General features: G+C 44.6%; 1 protein-coding gene across 1 annotated transcript in view; it reads right to left on the bottom strand.

The window, feature by feature from the left end:
* Positions 1-21,812, bottom strand: part of PIK3R4 (phosphoinositide-3-kinase regulatory subunit 4) — an 82,210-nt gene extending 60,398 nt beyond the window's left edge. The window contains exons 1-5 of the mRNA XM_040431932.1: positions 21,674-21,812; positions 11,736-12,497; positions 6,124-6,257; positions 1,230-1,812; positions 317-451 (exon numbers count right to left, since the gene is read on the bottom strand). Coding sequence (XP_040287866.1) covers positions 317-451; positions 1,230-1,812; positions 6,124-6,257; positions 11,736-12,465 — 1,582 coding nt within the window. The 5' untranslated portion in view covers positions 12,466-12,497; positions 21,674-21,812. The remainder of the gene's footprint in view (positions 1-316; positions 452-1,229; positions 1,813-6,123; positions 6,258-11,735; positions 12,498-21,673) is intronic.
* Positions 21,813-22,019: the final 207 nt, after the last annotated feature.

Consider the following 22,019-nt stretch of genomic DNA (forward strand, 5'->3'; position numbering starts at 1 on the left):
GGAGCCTGGGACAGCGGTGGTGAGTAGACGAACACCGGCAATCCACAACCGCTGTTACAGAAACCAATGGCTAACCATGTAATACATGGTTGTATGGAGTTCTCCAGAGCAGGACTCTCTATCCCAGCCAATAAAGCAGGTCCCGAGCAAGGGACTTCCCTCTGTAACATACTGTACATATGTCTTCATTCAGCACATGAATAGGGGCTGTCCTAATGAGACAACCATAAAGAATCTCCCCTTGCAATCAACCCTTGAAGTAATAAGTACTGCTAAACATGTATAACTTTCCAATACTAGTCACAGACAACCATACCTGTGTCATAGTTCTCGCTGGGATGAGATACCTCATCCAGCTCTTCACTGCCGGGGTCATTTTCCATGTTCAGGTTTTTCAGCTGCACCAGCTCTAGAAACCTCAGTGCCGTCTCAGCCAACAATGCTATGTTCTCTATTATCGTACCAGAGAAGAAGAAAAAAGAGACAATTGTTTTACAAGCAGAATAAAGCTAGAGCTACACAGCAATTTTGGCCATGACACACATGGCCAAAGATCACAATGTAGCGCGGCCTGCCCACCAATTAACGAAAGCCAATGAGGTCATGTTGCAACTTGCAAGTTGACGCAACCGAGACACCACAGTCAAATGAAATCAAGCAGGGTTGGATTTCTGGTGACTATCATGTCGCAGCAACTTGTGGGTTGTCACACGACTGTATTTATGGGTCCGCACCCATTCCAAGTTAATTTTGCAAAATGGATGTGGACCCATTCATTTCAATGGGGCCACAAAAGATGCGAACAGCACACCATCTGCATCCGTAGTTCCGTTCTGCAGCCCCGCAAAAAAGATAGAGCATGTCCTATTCTCGTCCGCAACTGTGGACAAGAACAGACTTTTCAATCATAGGGCTGGTCGTGCCTTCCGCAAAATGCAGAACGCACACGGCTGGTATCCATGTTTTGCGGATACGCAATTTGCGGAATGCTAAACACATACAGTCATGTGATCGTACCCTAACATGCAATACAGGAAGCTTCTACACTTCCAATATAAAATAAACGGAGCTGTACAGTACACCATCGGCTATCCATCTTGTTGAAGCACATGTTCAACCCTGGTTGAAGAGGCTCCCTACCCATAATTTTAGACATGGCACACCCTGTACAGCTCCTGTTAGCTGCCGAAGCTGGTGGATTGAAATGACGAAATTTAACCTTCGCTCACCTGCATATGCCAGTCTAACGATAGTTGCCTCATCCTGAGCCAGATGCGCAATGCCAGGCAAGATGTATTCTGGATAAATGTTGATGTCATTCCTTGGCACCTCCTTTACTAAGGCTAACACCTTGGTCAGCGTCCGCACAGCTTCTGCTTTCAATCTGGGCACAGAGTCATTACTAAAGTGCAGTAAATACGGCGTGATGCGATCAAGTAAAATTTCCACGCTTAAGCGAGGGGCAAGATGGAGGATAAGCTCCAATGCTGCCAGCTTAGAATCACAGTATTTCAATGTCTGCAAACAGGAAGTTATCACCGAGACCAAGATGAGCAAGCCGTTTTCCTTAGTCTCCCCCTCCGCCTTCTCACTCTGATCATCTCCACACAGATTATGGATGATATTATCTAAATCCTTACGGATGACCAGGATGCGTTCATCGGCAGAATTGAAGGTTTCTTTAGCAAACTGAGCCATGTATGGCTGCAGAAAGGTGTAAAATATCTCAGGGAACGCATTGCCCCTTTGATGCTTTAAATAGTCTTCTGCTGCCAGTCGCTTTTCTGGCTCGCGGCAAATCATCTGAGTCACCTTTCAAAGAAAGGAAAAGAATACATTGTCGTCAAGATATACTATAACACATTCAGAACACGAGACCTGCTGGGGGTCAGCTGCCACACAAACTAAACAGTACCGAGGTCCCGTATAAATGGTGCTCAAAATGTCTTTAAAGGGAATCTGTCACCCAGATTTTGGACTATTATCTGTAGTAATACATGAGTAGTCCTGCAGATAAGGAGTCCAGATCTCTATTTTTTATTTTACTACAGCCCCCGTTCCCCTGCTCTTAGTACTCAAAGCTGAGCTAAAATACACCGTCTGGAATGCTGTGCAATGCTAACAAAACGGAGAAGACTCATGTACGCGTGCACGGCAGTGCTGACAGAGGAGGAACGGGGGGCAGTTGGGAAATGAAAAATAGTGACCTGGACTCCATATCTGCAGTCCTACTCATGTATTACTGTAGATAATAGTCCATAATCTGGGTGACAGATTCCCTTTACTCTGTAGAGGGTCGACACCTTCAGATTTAGGCCCCTTTCACACGAGCAAGTTTTCCGCGCGGGTGCAATGCGTGACGTGAACGCATAGCACCCGCACTGAATCCTGACCCATTCATTTCAATGGGTCTGTGTACATGAGCGTTGTTTTTCACGCATCAGTTCTGTGTTGCGTAAAAATCGCAGCATGTTCTATATTCTGCGTTTTTCACGCAGCCCTGGCCCCATAGAAGTGAATGGGGCTGCGTGAAAAACGCATTGCATCCGCAAGCAAGTGCGGGTGCGATGCGTTTTTCACTGATGGTTGCTAAGAGATGTTGTTTGTAAACCTTCAGTTTTTTATCACGCGTGTGAAAAACGCATCAAAACGCATTGCACCCGCACGGAAAAAACTGAACAACTAAACGCAATCGCAGACAAAACTGACTGAACTTGCTTGCAAAATAGTGCGAGTTTCAGTGAACGCACCCTGAACGCATCCGGCCCAAAAACATGACGCCCGTGTGAAAGAGGCCTTATACTTTTTACCATTTATATAATTGTAGAACATTTTAGGGTTCATTTTGCTCTCGTTGGCAATTAATCTCTCGGTCTCTAGTTTGGCTCCTTTTATTTGTTTTTTACATGTTCTATTTTCCTCCTTATAGTTTTTCCGTGCTTCCTCGCCACCCTCCTGTTTTAGTGATTTAAATGCTTTCTTTTTGTCATTTATTGCTTTCTTTACCGTTCTATTTATCCACATTGGTTTTTTTCTTGTTCCTTAACCTTTTATTCCCATACGGTATGTACCTCTCTGTATTTTTATTTTTGCGGACTTTGTCCCAGTTAGTTAGGCCTATGGCCTCTCTTAGTTGGCTAAAATTTGCTTTTTTAAAGTTTGGTATTCTTGTTCCTCCCTGTAGAAACGCTCTTTTGAATGACAATTGGAAGGTTATTACTTTATGGTCACTATTTCCCAGGTGTCCACCAACCTGCATGTCTGTTGTTCTGTCAGGTCTATTGGTTAGTACTAAGTCCAGTATGGCCGTCCCTCTAGTCGGGTCCTTAACCAGTTGGGAAAGATAATTGTCTTTTGTTATTGCCAAGAACCTGTTTCCTTTATGGGATGTACAGCCCTCAGTTTCCCAGTCTATATCTCGGTAGTTGAAGTCCCCATAATAACCACCTCATTATGATTTGCCGCCTCGTCTATCTCGTTTAGTAGTAGATTTTCTGTGGACTCTGGTATATTAGGTGGTTTATAGTAAACTCCTTAGTAATTTATTATTGTTTTTTCCTCCATGTATTTCTACCCACAGTGACTCCACATCTTCATGTCCCTCACTTATATCTTCTCGGACTTTACATAACGGCAGACCCCTCCTCCTCTCCGGTTTTGGCGATCCTTTGTAAACAGACTGTAACCTTGTACATTAACCGCCCAGTCATAGCTATCATCCAGCCATGTTTCCATTATTCCCACTATGTCATAGTCCTCCTCACACCTCACTAATTCCAGTTCCCCAGTTTTATTAGTCAGCCTTCTGGCATTAGTATACATACAATTAAGAGGTTTATGTATATTTTTTACCCTACACCTTTCCTTCTGAACTGTTCTAGTCCCTCCCTCTATTCCTTCCCCAATTCCATTACCTCGCCCCTGGTCTCTATCTGCACTATCTTCCCCTCCTATAATGTAATTACCCTCTAGCATATGCCATAAATGTCCAGTGGGTGTCACCTCTGGGACCTGCTCCTATCTCAAGATTGGAGCACCACTGTGAGGGTCCTCTCTATTTCCTAGTATGGGACTTCCAAAAATACCTGAGCAGGCGCACTCGCCTATTTTCAGACGTCCCAGAGCAGGAAATGGGAGTGGCTTCACACGTGCTGAATGCTGTCTATTTATGTCCGGTTCCGTTCTTAAAACAGGAGCGAATCACAGAGGTGGCGCCCCCTCATATTTCAGGCATTTATGGCATATCTTCATCGATATATGGCAATACCCCTTTAAAAAGCAGCATTGTGAGCAAGTACTGCTATCAAACGTCACTGCTCTCGAACACTCCCTGCAATGTTGCTTGACTGATTTCATGAATGTCCTTTTCAGCTGGAGGCCAAAGAACACTCTCTAAACTTTGGTTTCAGGAGGAGTAAAGTGGAAGTTCTTAGGAACTACTAAATAAACCCTGTATGAGCTGTGCGACAGTGGCCCACATTCACTAATGTAAGTGCACCTAGACTGTAAATTGCACATAAATGTGGCACAATTTGGCACATCTTGGTGCCTAGTCCTTAACAGAAGAGGGATGAGATTTTGCAGAAAAGAGGTATTGGTCTAAGATGAGATATTTTGAACCAAAACTGCGCCATGCTACTGGTGAAGAATTCTCAACTAAGCCAAACAAAAGGTGGCATAAAGTTAGACAAAAATGTGTAGCCAAGCACCACATTTATCATCCAGCCTTGGCCCCTGTGATACACCATCTACAGAGCTAGTAAATCTTCCATATGTGTCTAACCAAGAGCTAACCAATAAGCTAACCAGTAGGTTTCTATCCTGCACCATATTTCTCATCCAGCATGAGCCACTGTGATACATTTTTTGCATCTTCAGACTGTCTGCTCTAAATGTACACAGTCTAAGGGCCCTTTCACACTGGCCGATATCAATGGTCAATGATTGGGCTCAGATTTGATCACTGACCGCTCGTACTCATTTAGCTACATTTATTTGCAGCGATCATCGGGGATGTATGGGGATGAACGCCCACCTGTCCTTACACAAACGATCGGATCAGTCGACTGATGAGTGTTTTGGTCGTTTGTTGGGTGATCAGCAGTACATTTGCATGAGCCAATTATTGGCATTGAGTGTTCGTAAGAATGTTTGTCATGGTAATTGCCCAATAATCTGCTTTTGTAAATGGCCTTAAAGGGCATCTGTCAGCAGATTTGTACCTATGACACTGGCTTACCTGTTACATGTGCACTTGGCAGCTGAAGGTATCTGTGTTGGTCCCATGTTCATACGTGCCTGTGCTGCTGAGAAAAATGATGTTTTAATATATGTAAATGAGCCTCCAGGTGCAACTGGCTCAGCTCTCTCTGCAATAGCAATGTCCCTATTGCTCCTAACAGCTCATTTGCATATATAAAAACTTCATTTTTCTCACCAATGCAGGCACAGATGAACATGGGACCAACACAGATGCCTTCAGCTTCCAAGAGCACATGCAACAGGTCAGCCAGTTTCAGGTACACATTTGCTGACAGATCCCCTTTAAAGGAGTTTTCTAGGTTTTTTGCATGTTTTTCAATTTAAAGCCTAGCTGTACCTGTTGAAATAAATGCATACTCACCTGCTCCTCACTGTAAATTTCAGGATGGGAGGGATGACATGCGCTGCTACAGCCAATGAATGTCCCTTACACTGGTCACTGGTGGGTCAAGTGCTCCTAAGGCCAGTCCTTGACAGTAGCGATGCACATTACCTCGTCCACAAATTTACAGATGGGAAGGTCACAGATAAGAGCCAGAAAAGAGCAGTGAGGAACAGAGGAGTAGGTTCATTTAACAGATACAGCTGGTTTGGCTTCAAATTTAAAACACCCCTTAAAATATTAGATAGGATTAGTATGCCTGGTCAGATAGATGAGCAGGGAGATCACATTGATAGTACTAATAGGGATATGATTGTGTCCTGTGCCTCAGCCTCCACACACAGATCAAGACATTGGGCTTCTTCATGTATGAAAATGGTCCTGTTGTCCACACAAACCTAGACTGGACAAATAAACTGTAGATTGATCTCTATGGACAGGATCACGTTTGCTGACGACTACTGGGTCATCATACTTACTAGCAGTCTGATGGAGCGGTCTTCAATTTTGCCCAGGGCTTGATCTGGAGAGAACTGCCCTTTTTTGTAAGCTAGAAGCTGGGACAGGTCAAATAACGGCACCCCTTCAGTGAACAGCTCTGCTATAACACAACCTGCCAAGAAGATAAAAAGAATCAATGAACAGTAATGGATTCCTAGGACCAAGTATGAACACTTCCAGATTTTGCAATGGATTCGCTGAGCAAAATATCTGACCCATATGAACTTGGTCTTAGTACATATGGTCGCTCGTGATAACCGCGTTTCAGGAGCTTGTGGACATTCAAACACTATCTGCCGGGTGGCTCATGACAGCGAAGTTCGGCTGCCATATTGTCATGGCCGGCACAAGCTTCAGCTGTGGACTATGAGAAGACAGGGGCAATCTACTGAAGGGGTTTTCTCATAAACACTTACCACGTATCTACAGGACAAGTGATTAGTGCCCGATCGTTGGGGGTCTCACCGCTGGGACTCCATGATTGTGACAACAGGGTTGCGTGACTCACAAATGATTAAAACGGTGGTCGATGGGACAGATGGACACAGTGGACTACAGGTATCTACGCCAGTTCCACAGAGTTTGGCTAAAGCCATAGTGCGCATATGCAACCTCTGCTCCATTCAAAAGGGGAACACAGCAACCCCTATTTTCACAGCTGATGGGGGTTCCTGCAGCAGGACCCACAACGATCACACATTTATCGCTATCATGTGGATAGATAAATTATGTTTCTGAGAAAATCCCTTTAACGCGTCAGTAAAAGTATGGAAGCATGTAGCATTCCAAATCTGACCAGATGCTAACCTGAAGACAAGCCATCAGCGCTTTCCTTTTAGTAAATATAACAGTACTGGAGCAAATGCTCTTAGAACTATGGGCCGAGTATGGAGAGGGACAATGAAAGAAGAGCTCCCGCAAAGATGCTTAGTCTCTGACCTGTTAGAAAGGTACATGATGGAAATTGTAGTGAATGTCATTCTCTCTTATAATCTTCTGACTTATAACCTCCCTTCTGATCCTCAGCTGTGTCATGTGACCAACTCTCTGATCTCCAACCGACACAGGACAGGAATCAGTTACGTCTCCATTCATTCCTATGAGACTGAGGCTCCCTTAGGAATACATAGAGAAACGGACTCTCTTTCTAGCAGGTTAAAGAATACATTTTTTCTGCAGGAGTTCTTCTTGAAGCATGCATTTCCACCACTGCACAGATATTGAGACACAAAACAACCCTAAGGGGCATTATCACTGCTACCAATGTAGGCTACTTTCACACTGGCGTTTCTGGGTCCGCTTGTGAGATCCGTTTCAGGGCTCTCACAAGCGGCCCAAAACGGATCAGTTCAGCCCCAATGCATTCAGAATGGATAAGGATCCGTTCAGAATGCATCAGTTTGCCTCTGTTCAGCCTCCATTCCGCTCTGGAGACGGACACCAAAACGCTTTGGTCCGCCTGACGATGCGGAGCCAAACGGATCCGTCCTGACTTACAATGTAAGTCAATGGGGACGGATCCGTTTTCACTGACACAATATGGTGCAATTGAAAACGGAACCGCCTCCCCAAAAATTTATTTTTTTTGTTCATGGTAATGCAAACGGATCCGTTCTGAACAGATACAAGCGTTTGCATTATCGGTGCGGATCCGTCTGTGCAGATACAAGACGGATCCGCACCGAACGCAGGTGTGAAAGTAGCCTTAAAGGGCTTCTGTCACCCCACTAAACTCATTTTTTTTTTTTGTGTACTTATAATCCCTATCCTGCGATATTGCTATACATTAATAATAATTTTCGTTCAGTAGATTTGGAAAAAAAACTCCCTCAGTGCGCCTGCGCCGATGACGTCTTCTCTTTCGGTGACGTCATCGGCGCAGGCGCACTGAGGGAGTGCTGAGGAGGCGAGCCTCCTTATCTCAGAGCGCCTGCGCCGAATCAACACAGGCGCGCGATTTTTGAAATGCTGACAGGGCCGGCCGGAGGAGGAGAGCACTGATGGCCCTGTCAATCAACAAGAGGAGGGGGCGGTTTTCTGCGGCTGCTACCAGCAAGTAGACGCCCTACTTGCTGGTAGAAAGGTAATTAGCATATTATAAAAGTAAGTTTTTTGCCAAATCTACTGAACAAAAATTATTAATAACATAATGTATGGCAATATTGCAGGATAGGGATTATAAATACACAAAAAAAAAAAAAAAAAAGTTTAGTGGGGTGACAGAAGCCCTTTAAGTTAATTCCACAAAGAAGAAAATTGATATTTATATTTAATATTTATATTGGGTTATTTCACTTTATATAATTTTTTTTGTAGGATAAACTCTTGAAAGGAAACTGGACAACACAGGGGATTTACCTGCAACAAAGAACTGGTCATTACTTACCCGACAGATGGAATCTGTTCACCCGGCTGCAGTGACGTCACATGGAACCGCTGTATCTGATGACTGGCCTCTTCAGAGCACCGCTGAGACCAGTGCTTGGCTACATTTTGTTAAAGGGGTTGTCCGGGTTCAGAGCCGAACCCGGACAACCCCTTTAAGGTGACATGGCTGCTGCAGCCAGGTGAGCAGAGCCAGGCTGGGAGAACCGGAGCAGTGGCATGGGATTTGACAAGTCAGTCTGTCCAACTTTCCCCTGAAATCAGATGAACTCTTTAAATCATCTTGTAGTCCAAGTTACATAACTTTTATGTTTAACCCCATCAGGACACAGCCATTTTTCACCTTCAGGACGCAGCCTAATTTTGCAAATCTGACATGTGCCACTTTATGTGGTAATAACTTTAAAACACTTTTACTTATCCAGGCCATCACATATTGTACTTCATGACAGTGGCAAAATTTAGTCAAAATATAAAATTTTTATAAAAGAAAATAAATACAAAATTTACCAAAAATGTGGAAATATTTCCAAGTTTCAATTTCCCTACTTTTATAATAGATAGTAATAACTATTTTTGGAGTTACTTTACATTTCCCATATGTCTTCTTCATGTATGGATCATTTTGAAAATCACATTTTATTTTTTTGGGGACGTTAGAAGACTTAGAAGCACATCTTAAAATTTTTAAGAAAATTTCTAAAACCTACATTTTTTCAGGACCAGTTTAGTTATGAAGTCACTTTGTGGGGCTTACATATTAGAAACCACCCATAAATCACTAAATTTTAGAAACTACACCCCTCAAGGTATTTAAAACTGATTTTACAAACTTTGGTAACCCTTTAGGTGTTCCACAAGAATTAAAGGAAAATGTAGATGACATTTCAGAATTTCACTTTTTTGGCAGATTTTCAATTTTAATCATTTTTTTCTAGTAAAAAAGCAAGGGTTAACAGCCAAACAAAACTCAATATTTATTGCCCTGATTCTGTAGTTTACAGAAATACTCCATATGTGGTCGTAAACTGCTGTACGGGCACACGGCAGGGCGCAGAAGGAAAGGAATGCCATATGGTTTTTGGAAGGCAGATTTCACTGGGATAATTTTAAGCTGACATGTCACATTTGAAGACCCCCTGATGCACCCCTACAGTAGACACTCCCAAAAAGTTACCCCATTTTGGAAACTACGGGATAAAGTGGCAGTTTTGTTGGTACTATTTTAGGGTGCATATGACTTTTTGATCGCTTGGTATTACACTTTTTGCGATGTAAGGTGACACAAAAATTGCTTTTTTGACAGTCTTCACCTGAGGGGTTAGGTCATGTGATATTTTTATAGCGCCAGTAGTTACATACGTGGCAATACCTAATATGTATACTTTTTTTTAATTTGAAACAAAAATAAAATCATGTTTTAGTGTCTCCATAGTCTGAGAGCCATATATATTTATTTATTTGGGCGATTGTCTTAGGTAGAGTATCATTTTTGTAGGATGAGATGACGGTTTTATTGGCACTATTTTGGGGTGCATATGACTTTTTGATTGCTTGCTATTACACTTTTTGTGATGTAAGGTGACAAAAAAAAAATGGCTTTTTTTACACCGCTTTTTATTTTATCTTTTTTACGGTGTTCATATGAGGGGTTAGGTCATGTGGTATTTTTATAGAGTATTTTGTTACGGACGCGGCGATACCTAATATGTCAACTTTTTTTATTTTTCTTACATTTAACACAATAAAAGTATTTTTGAAACAAAAAAGAGTCATAGTGTTTGTATTTTTTAGGTGATTGTCTTAGGTAGGAGCTCATTTTTTGCAGGATGAGGTGACGGTTAGATTGATACTATTTTGGGGGGCATACGCCTTTTTGATCGCTTGGTGTTGCACTTTTAGTGATGAAAGGTGACAAAAAAAATGTTTTTTTAGCACAGTTTTTATTTTATTTTTTTTGACGGTGTTCACCTGAGGGGTTAGGTCATGTGATATTTTTATAGAGCCAGTCGATACAGACGTGGCGATACCTAATATGTCTACTTTTATTATTTTCCCTATTTTTTACTAATTTTATTTTTACTTTTTTACTTTATTTTGGCAAAAGGACGCTTTTTTTTTTTTTCTCGAAACTTTTATATTTTTATTATAAAAAAAACAAAAAAACTTTTTTTACTTTCTAGATTTGTCCCACTGTGGGACTTCATCTTTTCAGGGTTTAATCCATGTTTCAATTGAGTACAATACATTATGTATTGTACTGAATTGAACTGTGAGCGTCTTACACAGTAAGACGCTGACAGTTGCCTAGGAGACTCAGCCCTCAGGCTGGATCTCCTGGACTTCCGTAGCTGGCAGGCTCTGATGCCTGTGTAAGGCATCGGGGCTGCCATGGCCCCCTGTCAGCGCAGCGCGGGGGGGCGATGGAGTCAGAGGGAGGGCTGAAAGGGCGAACCCCGCACATGCCTCGGTCAGCGCTGAAAGGGCGAATCCGCCGGCATCACCGCATACAGTGATGCCGGCGGATGCAGCAGGGGTCCAGCTATCAGTAACAGCCAGGCCCGTGCTGCGGATCAGGCGGATGCAGCTCCTGCACCTGCCCGATCCCATCACTACATGCACGTGGGAATGCGGTAAGGCACCACATTTCCCTATGAAAGGGTTAAAAGGGTTGTCCCACAAAAAAAATTATCAATAGTTTTCAGACCAGCACCTGGATCTGAATATTTTTGTAATTGCATGCAATTAAGAATTTATTATAGCCACTGAGTTATTCAATAAAATCTGTGTAGCGCCACCTGCTGTTTGCTCTTTTTCTAATTTCTCAGTCCACCTCACTGAGGTGGTCACACATGCTCAAAATGTCACCAGCTGCACCAGAAAGGACATGAGCCTGAGAAAGGACATGCCCCTGATCTGCCAGCTGGAAATAAATCTAGCAGATAAATTGGAGAAGATCTCTGGATCCATGTGAGGTACAGGGCAGATTCTAGCTTTGTTACATAGAGATTGTCATGTACTATATGATGTCTGATTTTCATTTTTTACATTAGTCATGGGATAACCCCTTTAACATAGCTCCCATTTATGCCAGGTAGTCAGTATCTACTCCACAGCAGATATGGTATAGGAGGAGTTTTTTCTACAATACATTCACAGTTGTTTTATTTTTGCATGTTTTAGCACTAGGTATTCTGATAAATACCTGCAGAGAAAATATCCATTGCTCGCTTTAGATCTCCTCGGGATCGTTGATTGTTATTGGTAAGGTCCACCAGTGGTGTAGATGGATCCTTGATAGACTCTAGTTCGGTGGAAAAAGTGGTACCATCCACAAATCTTTCTGGAGCTATATAACAAGTTCTTCTCCGAGAGGTATCAAAGAAATAGTTGAAATCTGCTGGGTTATCTTCAGGCAGATAGGTTGGCTTGAAACTTGCAAAGTCTGTGAGAAGTACCCAGTTCCAACTCGTCACCATGACATTTTCTGTCTTGATATCTCCATGACATACTCCAGACTTGTGTGCCTGATCTACAGCGGTCAGGATCTGAAATGCAATCCACCGTTTCTCAATGTTGTTGAGGAAGGGGCGAGTGCTGATACGATCATACAGGTTATCCCTGACATATTGCCTAAAGAGCAAAGCGGCCTTCTCATTCAGGGTGAACTTTTGGAAAGGGAGACAGTTCTGAGAAGAGCAGAGTCGAATCTTTAATTCTTCAAGTTCCTGCTTATAGTTGGTTAACGGCAGTGATGGGTCCTGTATAGCAAAGACCTTGACGACCACCAAGCCTTCTCTATGCTTGGCTCTAGCAACTTTAAAGAACCGTGTACTTCCCAGGCTCTTGTCATATTCAAACTCATGAATGTCTGAAAAATAACTGTCCACTGACAAGATCTGGGATGGAGCTATTCCTGCTAGCTGGTTGCCCATGATCCAATAACTTGTAGCCCAACGTTAAATTGCTAGAAGAGAAAAAGAATACAAAACAGTTAAGTGGTTTAGTTGGATTTTAGAACTTTTCACTGCAAGTCTGGACCCTAAGACTTCAAGTTCCAGCAATTATGTGTCTGCAGTGTATTGAGAACTTCCAGACAGCCCATGGAGTTAGGACCTGCTGACGGTGGCGTCATGGGTTGTGTTTTTATAGAGGACAGATCAGTTTTGGAGCTTTGTTCTTTAACAAGTATAACGGTGCATCATGATACGTTGTTCTGGCCAGTAATGAAAACTGACATCTTAACAGAATGGGGGAAATAATAATAGATCCTGTAAAAATGGAAGCCATGCAAGTGTAAGAAAAAGCCAATATGTCAGTGGCTTGTTTCTGAATAAGTAATGTGGTTAAATAGTACGGCCCAGTCTGAGGTTGGAAGCAGGTCTAGATCCAGAGCTGCAAGTATGGACGTGGCAACTTAAAGGGGTGTTCCAGTTTGCACCAACAGCCTTTAAAATAATCATTTATGAAGGAAGCTGTCACTTTGTAATGTATTTCTTTTACCTTCATTGCTCCTATCCGTTCTGGGCTCTGGTCACATGACCTTGTCCATGCAGCTCTCCTATTTCCTGTGATGCTATGTCCATGGGTGTGTCAAAGCAACAACAGGGGCAGTGATAGGGGAGCTTCTATGTAACTAGCTGGGTGGGAGGAGCTATAAACCAGCTGGGTGTTGTTAGGAGCAGTGATAGGGGAGTGTCTATGTAATATGTGACTGGGAGGAGCTATACAATAGCTGGGTGTTAGGGGCAGTGATAGGGGAGTGTCTATGTAATATGTGACTGGGAGGAGCTATACAATAGCTGGGTGTTGCTAGGGGCAGTGATAGGGGAGTGTCTATGTAATATGTGACTGGGAGGAGCTATACAATAGCTGGGTGTTGTTAGGGGCAGTGATAGGGGAGTGTCTATGTAATATGTGACTGGGAGGAGCTATACAATAGCTGGGTGTTAGGGGCAGTGATAGGGGAGTGTCTATGTAATATGTGACTGGGAGGAGCTATACAATAGCTGGGTGTTGTTAGGGGCAGTGATAGGGGAGTGTCTATGTAATATGTGACTGGGAGGAGCTATACAATAGCTGGGTGTTAGGGGCAGTGATAGGGGAGTGTCTATGTAATATGTGACTGGGAGGAGCTATACAATAGCTGGGTGTTAGGGGCAGCGATAGGGGAGTGTCTATGTAATATGTGACTGGGGGGAGCTATACAATAGCTGGGTGTTGTTAGGGGCAGTGATAGGGGAGTGTCTATGTAATATGTGACTGGGAGGAGCTATACAATAGCTGGGTGTTGTTAGGGGCAGTGATAGGGGAGTGTCTATGTAATATGTGACTGGGAGGAGCTATACAATAGCTGGGTGTTAGGGGCAGCGATAGGGGAGTGTCTATGTAATATGTGACTGGGGGGAGCTATACAATAGCTGGGTGTTGTTAGGGGCAGTGATAGGGGAGTGTCTATGTAATAGGTGACTGGGGGGAGCTATACAATAGCTGGGTGTTGTTAGGGGCAGTGTCTATGTAATAGGTGACTGGGAGGAGCTAAACAATAGCTGGGTGTTGTTAGGGGCAGTGATAGGGGAGTGTCTATGTAATATGTGACTGGGGGGAGCTATACAATAGCTGGGTGTTAGGGGCAGTGCTGGAGGAGTGTCTATGTAATATGTGACTGGGAGGAGCTATACAATAGCTGGGTGTTGTTAGGGGCAGTGATAGGGGAGTGTCTATGTAATAGGTGACTGGGAGGAGCTATACAATAGCTGGGTGTTGTTAGGGGCAGTGATAGGGGAGTGTCTATGTAATATGTGACTGGGAGGAGCTACACAATAGCTGGGTGTTGTTAGGGGCAGTGCTGGAGGAGTGGCAGAGAAAGGAGAAGTGCTACATACAGGATGTAACCAAACCAGAGGAAGTATTTTACAAGGCAAAACGGGGCAGGAAAGTCCATATTGAAAAGGAGAAAGCATGGGGAAGATGTACATGAGGTAAGCAACTAGAGGAGCATATCTGCTAAAAACATAGTCATCTCGAAAAACCCCTTTAATGGCGTAGATAGGAATAATCTGCATGGGCACCATCAGGGCAGCACTGGTGGTACTGCAGTCACAGGACAGAGCAGTTAGGAGGCCCGGCCCTTCGGGTATGTGACAGTGTCAGCCTCATTAGTACTCACTTCAGTGCACTGAATACTATTGAAGCCTTGTGGCCCTTCTGTCTACTATGGGTTGGGGGAGGGGCTCTCTCCCATCACACAGACATTTACTAAACAAATCGTTTTACAAATTATGACAGAAAAATTCAACTTTTACTTTCCAGCTTTTCTTTTACCTAGAAAGAAAAGCTTAAAAGTAAAAAGTTAAATTTTCTGCCATAATTCTTTACTAAAGAACTTATTTCACAGGTCTGTGCTGGGCAATGAACTCCAGACATGGCAGGCAGCAAGATTACCACTAAACTATAGACCCAAACTGCATTAACCGCTTGCCGTCACACTAACGCCGAAAGGCGTGAGTGCGGCGGCTCTCTCAGGTGACACTAACGCCAATAGGCGTCATCTCGTGAGACCCGTGGAGGAAGGAGCCAGTTAGTTCTGCGCTGAGGGAGTGTATAGCATGACCCTGCATGCGGTGGATTGGCGCTCCTATCCACCGCATGCAGGGTCATGCTATACACTCCCTCAGCACAGCACTAACTGGCTCCTTCCTCCAGAGCGGCTTTTGTTTGATAAAGGCTACCTAGCCGAAACGTCACAAAGTGTTATTTTGCCGCGTTACAATAAATACCAAGAATACCAACGCAATTATTTGCTGGAGTTTACTTTATCATATATGACGGGATCCCGACTCCATGCAGCATCACCTAGTGTGCCATACTGGTTTACTACTTCATCTCGTGAGACCCGAGATTTCCTGTGAAAGCGCTCTCACAGGTGCGCACGTTCACAGGATCGCAAGGTAAACGAGTTGATCTACAGCCTGCCAGCAGCGATCATTTGCTGGCAGGCTGTAGATGCAATTTTTTTAACCCCTAACAGGTATATTAGACGCTATTTTGTTAACAGCGTCTGATATACCTGCTACCTGGTCCTCTGGTGGTCCCTTTTGCTTGGATCGACCACCAGAGGACACAGGCAGCTCAGTAAGTAGCACCAAGCACCACACTACACTACACTACACTACACCCCCCTGTCACTTATTAACACCTTATTAACCCCTGATCACCCCATATAGACTCCCTGATCACCCCCCTGTCAGGCTCCATTCAGACGTCCGTATGTGTTTTGCGGATCCGCAAAACACGGACACCGGCAATGTCTTTTCCGCATTTTGCAGATCCGCACATTGCCAGAACTATATAGAAAATGCCTGTTCTTGTCCGCAATTGCGGACAAGAATAGGACATGTTCTATATTTTTGCGCAACGGAAGTACGAACCCGGAAGTGCAGATCCGCAATTCCGGATCCGAGCGGGACAAAGTCTGTCCCCATAGAAATTAATGGGTCCGCAAATTCCAGAACAGAATTGCGGACGTGTGAATGGGGCCTAAGGGTCCCTTATCACCGCCAGTTAGTTAGCTACTTGTTAGGTAGTTAGCGCCCAGCCCACCGCACTCACTGATTAGTCGCTATTCTTAACGGAGCTGGAGAATGGAAAGGAGAAACTGCTGGGTGACACATGTCTGATGACGGCAAATGCCATGGGGCTAATCTGATGGCACTGGCTCACTGCTGGGGGACACATGTCTGATGGTAAATGCCACATGGGGCTAATCTGATGGCACTGGCTCACTGCTGGGTGACACATGTCTGATGACGGCAAATGCCATGGGCATGGGGCTAATCTGATGGCACTGGCTCACTGCTGGGGGACACATGTCTGATGGTAAATGCCACATGGGGATAATCTGATGGCACTGGCTCACTGCTGGGTAACACATGTCTGATGACGGCAAATGCCATGGGGCTAATCTGATGGCACTGGCTCACTGGGGGACACATCAGACATGCCCCCCCCCCCCCTCAGCATTTGAGCCAGTGCAATCAGATCAGCCCCATGTGGCATTTGCCATCAGACATGTGTCCCCCAGCAGTGAGCCAGTGCCATCAGATAATGTGGCATTTGCCATCATCAGACTTCATGTGTCTCCTCCCCTGCTATACATTCAGAGAGCATGGTCTCAGACTCTCAGTGCCATCAGAAGATGATCACTGCAGCATCAGCCCCCAAGGCCATCCTTTCCTTATCCCCCCCCCCCCCCCCTCCGATCCTTCAGAGTCCCCCTCCGATCCTCCAGCAAGTGTCCCAGACAGTCCTGCAGGGTGCTCAGCAGCGGCTGGCTAATGGAGTCCACGGTGTGGCGTCTTCTTCCAGCACTGGCGGGACCTCACTGACGTCACACACAGCGTCAGCAAAGCGGCCTGACGCTGTGCGCACGCCGCCCCTGGCCAGTACAGCGGTATTGCGGAGTCGGGAGGCCAAAAGAAGCTTCTGGGTAATGATTCAGGTGGTCATATCGCAGTCAGGCGATATAGGCGATATGGCGAAAATCCATATCGTGGCCCAAATTTATATCGCATATACCGCCCACCCCTAACTAGTACTATATAGTATCTGTAAGTGATCAAGACTGATCGCAATCAGATCTATATCAGTACATTAGGGTCACCTTAGGCTCTACAAAAAACGCAGTGTTCGCCCGATCAGGCCTGATCTTGTGCGCACACTTGCGTTCAGTCCACCCCACTGCAGTGACAGAAATTTTTTTCTTCTGATCACTGCAAAAACACCGTAAAATCGCTGCGGCGCTATAAAGATCACTTTTGAGCTTTTTGGATCTTTATTAGCGATCGCAGCTTTTTTTTTTTTTTGCACATTTTTTGGCAGAGATTTTTTCATCCACATTGATCGATGCGAATGAAGAAATCTGTGCCGTTCATTTTTTCTTTCAGCCCAGAGGCTAAACGGAAAAAATAAATCTCATTACCCGTATGCTCAATAAAAGGCCTCATGCGCACGGCCATGCCGTTTTTTTGCGGTCTGCAATTTGCGGAACGGGCGCCGGCAATATAAATGCCTATTCTTGTCCGCAAAGCGGCGGCTCGAATGCGGACCCAAACAATGGTCGTGTGCATGAGGCCTAAGGAGAATAGCAGAAACTCCTAATGCTGGGCATACATGTAATGATTGCGGAGACCCTCAAATGCCAGGGCAGTACAAACACCCCACAAATTACCCCATTTTGGAAAGAAGACACCCCAAGGTATTCGCTGAGAGGCTTATTGAGTCCATGAAAGATTGAACTTTTTGTCACAAGTTAGCGGAAAGGGAGACTTTGTGAGAAAACATAAATGAAAATCTATTTCCGCTAACTTGTGCCAAAAAAATAAACAAATCTTCTATGAACTCGCCATGCCCCTCACGGAATACCTTGGGGTGTCTTCTTTCCAAAATGGGGTCACATGTGGGGTATTTATACTGCCCTGGCATTTTAGGGGCCCTAAAGCGTGAGAAGAAGTCTGGAATCCAAATGCCTAAAAATGCCCTCCTAAAAGGTACTCGTTGGAATTTCGGCCCCTTTGCGCACCTAGGCTGCAAAAATACCCCCCAAATGACCCCATTTTAGAAAGAAGACACCCCAAAGAATTCGCGGAGGGGCATGGTGAGTTCATGTATGATTTAATTTTTTTTCACAGACCCCACAAATGACCCCATTTCAGAAAGTAGACACCCCAAGGTATTCACTGAGGGGCATAGTGAGTCTGTGGGAGATTTTTTTTTTGCCAGAAGTTAGCAGAAATGGAAACTTTATTTTTTTTCCTCAGAAAGTGTCATTTTCCGCTAACTTGTGAAAAAAAATTAAATCATACATGAACTCACCATGCCCCTCCGCGAATACTTTGGGGTGTCTTCTTTCTAAAATGGGGTCATTTGGGGGGTATTTATACTATCCTGGCATTCTAGCACCTCAAGAAACATGACAGGTGCTCAGAAAGTCAGAGCTGCTTCAAAATGCGGAAATTCACATTTTTGCACCATAGTTTGTAAACGCTAAAACTTTTGCACAAACCAATAAATATTCACTTATTGGATTTTTTTGTTTATCAAAGACATGTAGAACAATAAATTCTGACACAAACTTGTATAGAAATGTAATTATATTTGAACAATTTTACCAGAAAAAGTTAAAAATACACTTTTTTTTTGGAGAAAATTGCGGTCTATTTTGATTAATAGCAGAAAAACGAAAAATGTCAGCAGCAATCAAATACCACCAAAAGAAAGCTGTATTTGTGAGAAGGAAAGGAGGTAAAATTCATTTGGGTGCCAAGTTGCATGACCGAGCAATAAACCGTTAAAGTTGTGAAGTGCCGATTTGTAAAAAAGGGCCTGGTCACTAGGGGGGTATAAACCTGAAGGATAGGATTTTCTGGGGCCCCTCTCAATGTGTACGTGTCCAAGAAAACTCTTACAAGATAGTTACGCAGTGGTATATCACTCCAATCCAAACCCATAAGTAGTTCCCTTCTGTCACAGCCAGTTGCTGGAGATGTTTAGATGCCACTGGTTCCTTTTTAGTGTGTAGTGAGCCCACGTCCCCTAACCCTTCTAGGCAGCTCTGCAAGTGGTCGCCACTAGGATAGAGGAGCTGTGATGACACCTTCTCAGTGCTAAAATGTAGACAGTGAAGAAACAGCTGATCGGCAGGGGAGCTGGGTGTCGGATACCGCCGTTCTGATTTTAATGACCTATCCTGATGATAGTTAATACATTTTGGAAACCGGACAACCCCTTTAACCACCTAACTGTTTTGCCCCAGTCCAGCTCCAGTAGTAGGAAAAGTAGCTAACTGGAGGGGGGGGCTGCTTTAGATGCTGCCATCTTCTGAATGGTAGTAGCTAGAAACATGCAGTTGGTCTTGTTTGAAAGCTGACATTCCAAGCTTTCAGACAATACCATGAAAGCAATAACAGCGATATGTTCAGTACCGGGGAAGATATCACTGATAGAAATCGGCATACTGTGAATGAAAGTAAAAACAGGTTTTACCAGCGATTCTTCCCGACTCGATTTCTAACAGTGATTTCTCTTCTGTTGCTTAGACTTTAGCTGTCATTTTGGTCTTGTATTTCTATCAGTGATATATTCCCTTGTACTGAACATATTGTTGTCATGGTATTGTCTGAAAGTTTGGAATGTTAGCTTTCAAACAAGACCAGTTGCATGTTTCAGGAGGTAGCAGCATATAAACAGCCCTCCCCCCTCCAGTTAGCCACTTTTCCCACTGCCCGAGCTGGACTCCGGTGGTTAACGGTAACCTGTCATCATCAAAATGGACCATGTTACAGCTGTTGACATCAGGTTTCTAATGATGTTCTTGTGTAAGATGTCCGAGGTGCCTGATCGTTGTAAAACAACTTTTATTCCCCCGCAGGTCGTATGCCAATAAGGTTCTTGAAGTCAAACCCAACCCCGCCTCCTTACTGCCCCTTCGCATTTGATTGATGGCCTTTTGGATTCTGTAGAGTTTTTGGCTTCAGCGAGTCAATGCGCAGAAGCCCCTGATCCTATGACTGACGCTGATGCAGGGTAATGTTCTCTGAAGCGCTTAACCACATGGGTCTGCGCCTGAGCATTGACTCGCTGAAGCCAAATACACTACAGCGGGGATCAATGCGCAGGCGCTGGAAACAAGATCATATGGCACGCCTAAAAGAATCCAAAAAGGCCATCATTCAAATGTGAAGGGGCAGGAAGGGGGCACGGCATGCTTTACGTCAAGTGTGAAAGCCGCTGCCCTCTCAAGAACCTCATTTGCATACGACCTGTGGGGGGATAAAAGTTGTTTTACAGCAATCAGGCGCCTCGGACATCTTACACAAGAACATCATTAGAAACCTGATGTCAACCGCTTTAGAGGGGGTCATCTCACTTCAGTAAGTGGCATTTATCATGTAGAGAAAGTTAATACAAGGCACTTACTAGTGTATTGTGATTGTCCATATTGCTTCCTTTGCTGGCTGGATTCATTTTTCTATCACATTATACACTGTTCATTAGCATGGTTATGACCACCCTGCAATCCATCAGTGGTGGTCGTGCTTGCACACTATAGGAAAAAACGTCAGCCTCTCTGGTGGCCGTGACCATGGGAGCGCACATAGGCTGGTGCTTTTTCCTTTATTGTACAAGCACGACCAACATCTGGATATACATCCTGACTACCCAGGGTCACATGGAATTTCTATATCATAAGGCATCTCTCCTGGTTTTCTTCTACCTAGGTTAAAACACTGTTTGACTGTTAATCTATTCTTTACTTACAGACCCCGACCAGTGCGTAGGTGCCGAACCGCGTTATGTCTGTGTCACGTGGCGTTCTTACCATAGCCTAAAAAGCTACTATAATAATCAGGCCTACAGCATGCTGGACACCCAAGCATCACAGCCTCCTCCACGGCGGTTGTGTTGGGATTCAGATACTGAGGACCTATCTTGAGGATACCTCAATACTAGGTGTCCTCCAAGACCTGGAACCAGGGGGCCGAGGAAAAAGTAAAAAATAAATAAAAGACTCACTGGTCTTGAGTGCTCAGCTCCAAGCTACCTTCTCCACCTCGGAAGTGTGACATGCCGTCCACATGCCAATCAGCGGTGACCTGTCACCTTGGTCACATGTGGTCCTGCACAGGTCATGACTGAGGACAGCAGCAGTGATCTGCACCTAGACGTCATGTCACACTTCTGAGTTGGAGAAGGTAGCTTAGAGCTGGACCACTAAGGATATTGGCTACCTGACCATGGGGTTCAGAGTATCGCAGAACCCCTGTTTTGTGGCACTGCCATGTATCTATGGTTTGCCTACAATGAGATGAACCTTCCAGTATGGGCTGAACATCTCCTGTAGCTGATGGGCTTTGTCACCACTGATGATCAGTCTGGTCACATGAGGTCTATGTCCTCCTAGAGGGGTCTTACTGCTTCCCATCTACTAGAACTGTACGAATGCAATCAGGTCACTAATCCCACAGCCCGTATGGAAGAGAATGAGCTGTCAGGTGACTGGCGCCCACCCAGTGACGTCAGTGCAGGCAGTACTGAAAGGAAATGCGGCGATGAAATACGTGAAGACATGACGTCACTCCTTACGTGCAGGCTCCCCCGGGCTGTAGGCGCCGTTAGACCGGGTACCCCGCTGTACACCGGAGGAAACAGGAAACCGTAGCGCTTCAAAACACCTCCATCCCTGCGGATGTCAGCGCCCACTTCCTGACACACAGCCAATCAGCGCCGAGCGCGGCAGTGACCAATCAGAACGCGTGCTGGGAGGAGTCGCACGCATCAGCTGAGCAGAGAGGCGGCAGCTATAGAGGTTACACATGGCAGCCACAGGGGGCGCTAGAATAGGTCTACACAGCGGAACCTTACACTATTTGTAGATCGTCTATATTTTGGTGTGGGGTCTGCAGTCTAGTCCTCAAGTGCAATTATTGAA

Source organism: Bufo bufo, chromosome 5 (genome assembly GCF_905171765.1).
Source record: "Bufo bufo chromosome 5, aBufBuf1.1, whole genome shotgun sequence".
NCBI classification, from domain to species: Eukaryota; Metazoa; Chordata; class Amphibia; order Anura; family Bufonidae; genus Bufo; species Bufo bufo.